We start from the raw sequence: 9,272 nt of genomic DNA on the forward strand, positions 1-9,272 counted from the left end.
AGGCCCCCAGGGAATCTTTTAGCCTGAACACCCTGCAGAGGAAGAGACGGAGGTAAGCCACATCTACACAAACCCCCAAACATCTTAGTGCATCTCAACAGTCTCAATACTAATATCCATTTGTTTGTTTAATTTTGAAAGGACACCATCAGTTCCAGCTGAGATGCCACTGCATAAAAACACACAATCAATAAAATACTTCAATCTGTTTGTATTTGTTTCTTTTATCATTTAACACACATTTTAAGTGTTTCCAGCTAAGTAATGAAGACCTTCATTACAATAGAAGACATAGACTTTAAAGATAAAAAAAGACAATTTCTCTCTTAGTTTTACAGAAGATATTAGCAGGTCTGGTTAAATGGCATAACGTATATTCTTAAAGGTTTTGGATCAGATATAATTTCTGAAATTAGAACTTTTCTTCTAAAATATTCGGTGTCACATCTAGCCCACCAATCCTTTTATACAGACTAAATTTAGATGTGAACCTGCTGGATGCTCATTCTGTCATGAAGAGGAATTAGATGATCTTTTCTTCCAGTGTCACTGAAGACTTGGAGCCATATGTGGGGTTTGCTCCAGGCTCAGGGAATCCAACCGAGTCTAACAATAAATACATTTAGTGTTTAATTTCAATGCTCCAAATTTTTTTTATTAATAATGTAGTTTTACTGGGAAAGTTTTTTAAATACTTTTTTAAAAAGTTCATCCAAATGTATATAACTGCGGAAAAAAATCCTAAAATGTTTTTGTAAATCTCTATGTTTGGATAAAAGTAAATCTGCTGAACAACTTCACTTATTCTTTGATTAACAACTTTGTTTAGATAGAAACTTGTTGTATGAATTTGAAACTGTAAGACCCAAATATTACTTTGTATTAATATTGCTGCCGAAACTGTTTTCCAAATAAAAGAAGGGGAACTACGCGGAACTAATGTCAGGACGCTGGTTTCCTTCAGGAGCGGCGGAAGTGGCGGCCACCGGAAGCAGAGAGTCGTTTCCTCCATAACACCGCTGCTGCTCCAGGGTCCTGGCGGCCTGAGAAGATGCCTAAGGTGGTCTCCAGGAGCGTGGTGTGCTCCGACACCCGGGACCGGGAGGAGTACGACGACGGCGAGAAGCCGCTCCACGTCTACTACTGCCTCTGCGGCCAGATGGTTCTGGTTCTGGACTGCCAGCTGGAGAAGCTGCCCATGCGGCCCCGGGACCGGGCCAGGGTCATCGACGCCGCCAAACACGCACACAAGTTCTGCAACGTGGAGGAAGAGGAGCAGGCCTTCATCAAGAGGGCGGAGGGCATCGAGCGGCAGCACCGCAAGAAGTGCGGGAAGTGCGGGCTGCTGCTGTTCTACCAGCACCAGGACAAGAACAGCCCGGCCACCTTCATCGTGGACGGAGCCGTGGTGAAGTTCGGCCAGGGCTTCGGCAACACCAGCGTGTACAGCCAGAAGCCGCCGGAGGCCCCCAAGAAGGTCCGGGTGATGATGACCAAGCGGACCAAAGACATGGGCAAGTTCAGCTCCGTCACCGTGTCCACCATCGACGAGGAGGAGGAGGAGATCGAGGCCCGGGAGGTGGCCGACTCCTACGCCCAGAACGCCAAAGTGATCGAGAAGCAGCTGGAGAGGAAGGGCATGAGCAAGAGGAGGCTGCAGGAGCTGGCCGAGCTGGAGGCCAAGAAGGCCAAGATGAAGGGCACACTCATCGACAACCAGTTCAAGTAGGATTGAGGGGGACAACTGGGAGGTTTCACTGTGGGTCTACTAAGCCTGGATGTGGTGATGATGATGGTGATGATGATGGACTCTTGGAGCTGGCAGACCAGCCTCACACTGAAACCTGCTGCGATGCGTTTGATGAAAGGGGGGAAATGGGATTGTTTTAGATTTCTGACTAACTGTTGCTTCACTAGTTTTTGTTTTCTACAATAAAGTTAATTTTAAAAACTTGCTGTTTTTCCTGAAGCAGATAGCGGTTCTGGTCGGGGACCTGAGTCCAGCAGAACCTAACGAAGCTGTACCTAATAAAGTGGTAGAATCGATTCTGTTGGGTTTCAGAACTGATGCTGTTTATTTAGCATCACAGTTATTTTAGGAAATGTTTCACAAGAAGAAAAATCTCATCAAAAGTCAGACTGTAGAGAAACGAGATGAGGCGAGGTCAAAGGTCGTTCCGCTCAACAGGAAGTTCTGCCTGCTTTCTTCAGGTTTGGACCAACTGGAGACCATCAGGAGAAAAATGTGAGTGAAAACTGGACCAGAGGAGAATAATGCAGCAATAGCCATCTGACCTTTGACCTTGGAAATAAAGAAGAGAGCGCTGGACGGTCCGATGAGCCTGAAGCCGTCACGGGACGCTAACCAGGTGGCGCTTCCTCAGGTGTTCAGTGTTCCAGAACCAGACCCGTTTTTATGGGCCTGAAAGATGAAGCATCTGCTCTGCAGAGCCTCATCGGGTCAGAACCTTCCAGAAACAGCTGCAGCTCAGGCGAACTGGATGGAGAATGTCAGTCTGTTAGATTTAGGGCTGTACTTTGACTAGGCCGTTCCAACCCATGCTGCGATCAAGACCATTCTATTATATCTCTGGCTGTGTGTTCAGGCTGGTTCTCCTACTGGAAGCTGAACTTTGACCCCGGCCTCAGCTGCCTGCAGGTTTTCCTGATTGGCTCCGACCGGCTTCTCGCCTCTGCTGGAGAAAAACAGAAGGACCAACAGAAAAAATACAAAGTTGATAAAAGTCTTGAAAAAAAAGTAGAAAATGTTCAACTTTATATGTGACCTTTCTGTGCAGCACACAGTACAACACATAAAACGCTCTTTAATAAAGAAATGGTTGGAGAATGAACAGTAAAAAATGGTGACTTTTTATTAAAAATGCACATTAATATAAACAAGAGTTAAAAGCATTTTCAGCAGTTTTCCTAAATGAACAATCTTTGATTATCAATATTATGACTTTATGGACAAAAAATGTAGAAATAAATTCATAGGAAACACTTTGACTTCATAATTTGTAAATCATGTTTATAAATTATATTTGAAGAAAATCAGAACCAATTATTTTCTTACAAAAAATGAATAAAAATTAGTTTTAAAGTTGTGTTTTAGGTTTGACCTTTTAGTGACTTTTTGCAATAGAAACCTAGCATAAATATTACTCCCTGTGTGTTTTGCGACTCCTTAAACTCAGACTACTCCTTTTTTATTACAATGTTATAAATGTTTTTGGAAGGTTTTCAAAACTGGATTTTGCATTGAAAATCTGTTCCACTTTTAAGTTCTGATGTGATAAAAGTTGATCTTCTAACAAAGTGGAAGAATCAAACTACGGCAATAAAGAAATGATCATTCTGACGATTTTTTATTCATAAGTATAATTTTAAAAAACACCCATTTTCAACATGTTATAAATGAAATAATTTTATTTAAGGAAGCACTAAATTGTTGCAACACAAAATGCCAAATATTAACCCAGTTTATTGAAACGTGAAAGTTCTCTTGTAATAATTTCTACTCTTTTTACACTGTTTGATTTTTGTTTTGAAGCATTGATCTTTATCACGTGATCATGTTAAATTGTACTTTTTTGTATTTGAATCTTAAACCATTTTTGTAACTAATTGTTTTAATTATTGCTGTCAGGACGATCTTTTTTTTTTTTTTCTCCGAAGAGTTTTGTAGGTGAGTTTGCTCTGTAAGGCTCTGTTCGTGTTTATCACTGCTCTCAACCTGGAGTGTCAGGTGGCCAGAACACCAGTACGGCCAGGATTCAGCTCAGGACCAGATGTCAGGATGAGGTGCAGCAGATGGAATAATGAAGACACCAGGCAGGATCTTTTAACTGATCTGTATTCCAAACTGTATTACAGATCTTGATCCAATTGAACATGGATGGGCATAAATGTGTGTTTTGGTGTGTCTGTGTGAGGGTGTGTGTGTGTGGTTTCTTATCATTGACGCACACTTCTAAGGAAAACACACATCTCTTGCAAATCTCTCCCATGTTAGCACAGCGGCTCAGCTACCGAACTGCAAACCAGATATCAGCAAAGTTGGTTACAGCAGTGTGCTGACGTCATCACTGCCCTAACTACGGTATGCCTTAAGGCAGTGGTTCTCAAACTTTTTTCAGTGATGTACCCCCTTAAAAATATATTTTTAGTCAAGTACCCCCTGACACGGGCAAAACATTTTTGGAATAAAAAAGAGGTACACTGCCTTCTTTTTCACTTTATCTGTACTTTCAGCAGCATTGCTGCTACGCTTTAGCCACGTCTCCATGGTTACAGTGTAATCATGATAACAACAAGTCGTTGACGAGTGCCCTGGGTCCGTGGGTCAAACTAACTTGGTGGGGGGGTCCGTTTTATTTTAAAGGATATTGAAACTAAATACTGAATATAAAATTCAGTGCATGAACACACATTTATATTTTATCGAACTTTTTACAAAAATAATTTTTCCCAAGACTTATTATGAGGAGCCTACTGATTTTTTAAAGATATTTTGAAAAGCTTCACGTACCCCCTGCAGTACCTCCACGTACCCCCAGGGGTACGCGTACCCCCATTTGAGAACCACTGCCTTAAGGGACAAAAGTACCGCTGAACATAAATCAAGTAATACAAACAGTAGTACTCAACATCAAGCTTAAACCATTTACAGGTCTTTTGAACAATTTTGTTTGCCAAAATATGCATCCCTGAGCCAAATAGAGTTAGGAATAATTCACTTTCCTACATAATCATTCCTGTTCTGTGAGCTACTGGTAATGTTTCATACCAATAGGACAATATTTGGGGAAAATAGAGAGGGCATGCATATATCTACAGGTTCAAAATCCATATTGCCAAAAAATGCATCCCCTCCAAACTTGAAGAAACAAACAGTTACAAGTGAAATACAATTTTCTACATTATCAGAGTCGTTCTATATATATGAACTGAGACTACAGGCTGCATCTCACAGCGCAGTGAAGGACAGCTGTATTCTTCTGATTACAGAGACCTGGCTGCATCCAGACGTAGCAGACTCTGCCATCGAGCTAGCAGGCTACACAGTACAGCGCCACGACAGAACGAAGGACTCCGGTAAGAGCAGAGGAGGAGGCTCTGTGTACCTGAACAACACCTGGTTACTAACACAGCGACTGTCATCAGCCATTGCTCCCCAGACCTGGAGTATGTGAGTGTTAGATGCAGACCAATATACCTACCCAGAGAGTTCACCGTAGTCATGGTAACCGCTGTTTACATCCCACCGGATGCTAATGCTAAAACAGCTATTGGACTTTTGCATGGCAGCACTAGCCATCTGCAGAGCATCTATCCAGATGCTGTGCACATCATAGCGGGGACTTCAGCCATGCAGACTTGAAGACGGCGCTCCCCAAATTCCACCAGATGTAAAGTGTGCTACAAGAGAGGCTAACACTCTGGACAAAGTCTACTTCAACATCAAGCTAGGCTACAGGGCTAGACCACTTCCTCACCTGGGTCAGTCGGATCACCTGTCCCTGCATTTAATTCCTGCTTATGCCCCCCTCAGGAAAACTGCTCCAACCATCACCAAAACCATCAAATCCTGGCCCCAGGATGCGACACAGCAGCTGCAGGACTGTTTCGACAAACTGGGATGTTTTTGAACATCAGGACCTGGAGGTTTTTACGGACAGTGTACTGTGCTACATCAAGAACTGTATTGACACTGTAGCTGTGGATAAACGCATCCGGGTCTTCCCAAACCAGAAGCCCTGGATGACTCAGGAGGTCCAGCGACTGCTAAAGACCAGGAATGCGCCTTCAGGTCTGGGGACAGGACCGTCTACAGTACAGCCTGAGCTAACTTGAAGAGCGGCATCAGAATGGCTAAGTCTGACTACAGGAGGAGGATAGAGGGCTACCTTGATAGCAACAACGGCAGGCAGGTGTGGCAGGGAATCCAGCATCTCACCAACTACAGGACCAACCTCGCAGCTGTGGAAGGCGACGCCACGCTGGCAGAGGAGCTGAACCTCTTCTTTGCCCGCTTTGAGGTGAAGCCAACAGAGGCAGCCACACTACACCAAGCGACCCACAACACCACACCCCTCGTTGTAGAGGAGCACGAGGTGAGGCGCACACTGCGGGCTGTCAACCCAAGGAAGGCTGCTGGACCTGATGGCGTCCCTGGATGTGTCCTGAAAGACTGCGCCGATCAGCTGGCTGGAGTCTTCACCAGGATCTTCAACCAGTCCCTAGCCCTGTCTACAGTCCCATCCTGCCTGAAATCTTCCACCATAGTCCCCATACCCAAGAAACCTCACATCTCCTGCCTCAATGACTACCGGCCAGTGGCACTAACCCCTGTGGTGACGAAGTGTTTTGAAAAACTGGTCCGGGGTCACATCACAGCACTTCTCCCTCCTGGCTTTGACCACCACCAGTTTGCCTACAGAGCCAACAGATCCACAGAGGACGCTGTGATCACGGCCCTCCATGCTGCTCTGTCACATCTGGAGCAGCAGGGGAGCTCTGTGCAGATGCTCTTTGTAGACTACAGCTCTGCTTTTAATACCATCCTCCCTCACAGACTGGTGGACAAACTGGGGGACCTGGGCCTCCCTCACTCCACCTGCATGTGGATCCTGAGCTTCCTGACCAACCGACAGCAGAGAGTTAGGGTGGGAGAACATACATCCACTGCCCTCAGCCTTAGTACTGGCTCTCCACAGGGCTGTGTTCTTACATTGTGTGTAAATTGTGAGACAGTTATTTTTTGTTTTTAAGCATATGCACTGACTGATGGCACTTTTTAAATTTCGTTGTTCTTGTGACAATGACAATAAAGATTTATCTTATCTTATATAAGTTTTATATCAATAGGATAATATTTGAGGAAAATAGAGAGGGCATGCAGAAATCGGCAGGCTAATAATAGGGTTTGCAGTAAAATGCATCCCCTGCTAAAATGGAGATATAAATAGTTAAGAGGGATTTTACCTTTTCTACGTAATGACACTTGTTCTCTGAGCTACTTCTGCTATAAGTTTCATATCAACAGGACAATAGACAGGGGACGCAAATATTGGCAGGCTCAGAAATTAAAATGCATCCCCCTACATTAATAGACTAGACAGTTAAGGATGATATTGTAATGACGCCAACACCGCAGCTGTAGTCCCGCCAAACAGGGTTTATTAGAAATAGGTACAAGCTGCTATTCCTGAGGCTGCAGCTCACGCCTCTAACAAACGGGCACACTCAACTGTTAGCTTCATTGCTAACTCCCCTCTGAACTCTCCCCCACTTCCGGTCCTGGTACTCCCGCTCCACCTCCCCCCCCACATGACAGGCCTATCACATGTCAGGGAGCCAGCAGAGTCAGCCAGGGGAGCCATAGCGCTCTAACAGAAAGGATCACAATGCAACTTATAACAAATACAAATAACCATATGAACCCCAGCAGAACTAAAACACAGAATCGTTACAATATAAAATGTTCTACATAACGGGATTCTGTTTTGTAATGCTTTAAGCTATCATGATGTTAAAAAAAATCGGGAAATTTCAAACCATCTGCGGAGAATATTTTCATCAAACACGGACTGAAAAATGTTTGACTCATGTGTCTAAATAAAGATGCAAAAACAGTATTTATTTCAATTAATCTGCGAAATAAAACCCACCATTTTATGGCTTATGTAACCAAAGAATAGAATTTAGTCGGGTTCAGATAGCAGTTTACTATCAACCAGTTTTGTTTATTACAAATTTCTGGACTGAAATACATCCAACTTCATCTCAACTCAAATCTTAGAGGGAACAACATTCACTATAACAGGGTCCTTGGTAAAGGAAAAAAAAACAAAAGAAGCTGGCCAGCAAAAAAAAAAAAAGTTCATATAGAGCTCTATATTTGTATGTGTGTGTCTGGTGCATACAAATGAAAAAGGTTGCTTGACTGGGATAGGGACCCAGAATGATGATGGCAGCCGGTGTCCACAAACACGGAAAATCCAGCAGCCTCTCCTTCCTCCTCTGCAGGCACGAAGGCCCAACGTTCCTCTCACAACAATGCAGACATTACCAATCTCCAGTAATGCTCACCTAGCAGGGAAACATCATATGAGAATCAAAGTTAGGCCATATGCAGAAGCCAGGCTGAGACTAGCATGTCTCTGCTCTGCAGCAGCTCTGAACTCTAAAGCCCGGGAATTCCCTTAGCAACTGCAGTCGGAATGCTGCCGTAAAATAATGTCGTTCAGTTCTCTTAAAGGGACACTACCCATAAAGTAAAAGAATACAGAAAAGCAAAATAACACAGTACAAATACAAAATAACACAGTACAAATACAAAATAACACAGTACAAATACAGCAGGGTTACATCCTCCCCCACTTAAAATGTGACGTCCACGTCACTACCAGTAGTCAGGGACTGAACTAACCCTGCAAGTTGTTGTTGCAAGGACACCAAAAAACTACAAACCAGTGTCTGCTGTGTCGGGGAACATAAGTTGTGTTGTTGAAAATGAACTTTAGAGCCAACCTGGTAGTCACTGAGGTAGGCTGGTTGAACTCGCCTTCTTTGGAGTCTTGAACGTGGTAAAACTGGACTAACTTCAGCCACTGACCCTGCCAAATCTCTTTGTTCCGAAATGAACTCAGAAGCATTGGGATTCAGGGCATTTTGTGACGGTGGCACACTCTGCAAAGATGTTCCTGAGTCCTCCCACTGTGGTTCCTGATCTGTATTCTCTTCATCATTTGTCACTGAAGACTGCACCAGGGGTATCGGGGCCACCCCGTCTCCATCTGGTCTTCCTGTTGCTGGTAGGAATCCCCAAGGGAGAAGCATGTCTCGATGCAGAACCCTGTCTCTGCCCTCTCCATCCTCTGGTGTCACGACATAAACTGGGATACTTTCATCAGGCTGTTTAACAACAATATGAACAATGGGTTCCCACTTGTCAGAAATCTTGTGTTTCTTTCTTAGACTCAGATTTCTTATAAGAACTCTGTCACCTACTTCCAAAGGCATCGCAGTCACTTTGGCATCCCAACGCCTTTTGTTCAGCAACATTCTCTTCTCTGCATTTTTGGAGGCCAACTCATATGCATGTTTAAGCCTTTTCTTTAGGTCTCTCACATACTGTGAATGTGTTTTGTGGTTGTAACCTTGAGGGCTGATGCCAAAGCAAATGTCGATGGGGAGACGTGGCTCTCTACCAAACATTAAAAGAAAAGGAGCTTCCCCAGTCACATCATTCCTGGTACAATTGTAGG

General features: G+C 43.9%; 1 protein-coding gene across 1 annotated transcript; it reads left to right on the top strand.

Annotated features, from left to right (window-relative positions):
* The first annotated feature begins 960 nt into the window (after nt 1-960).
* c2hxorf56 (chromosome 2 CXorf56 homolog) lies at nt 961-2,852 on the top strand. Its single transcript, XM_005817327.3, has one exon. The coding sequence runs from the start codon at nt 1,052-1,054 to the stop codon at nt 1,727-1,729; it is 678 nt and encodes a 225-aa protein (XP_005817384.1). The 5' UTR covers nt 961-1,051; the 3' UTR covers nt 1,730-2,852.
* Nucleotides 2,853-9,272: the final 6,420 nt, after the last annotated feature.

This window comes from Xiphophorus maculatus, chromosome 2, assembly GCF_002775205.1.
Source record: "Xiphophorus maculatus strain JP 163 A chromosome 2, X_maculatus-5.0-male, whole genome shotgun sequence".
Taxonomy (NCBI): Eukaryota; Metazoa; Chordata; class Actinopteri; order Cyprinodontiformes; family Poeciliidae; genus Xiphophorus; species Xiphophorus maculatus.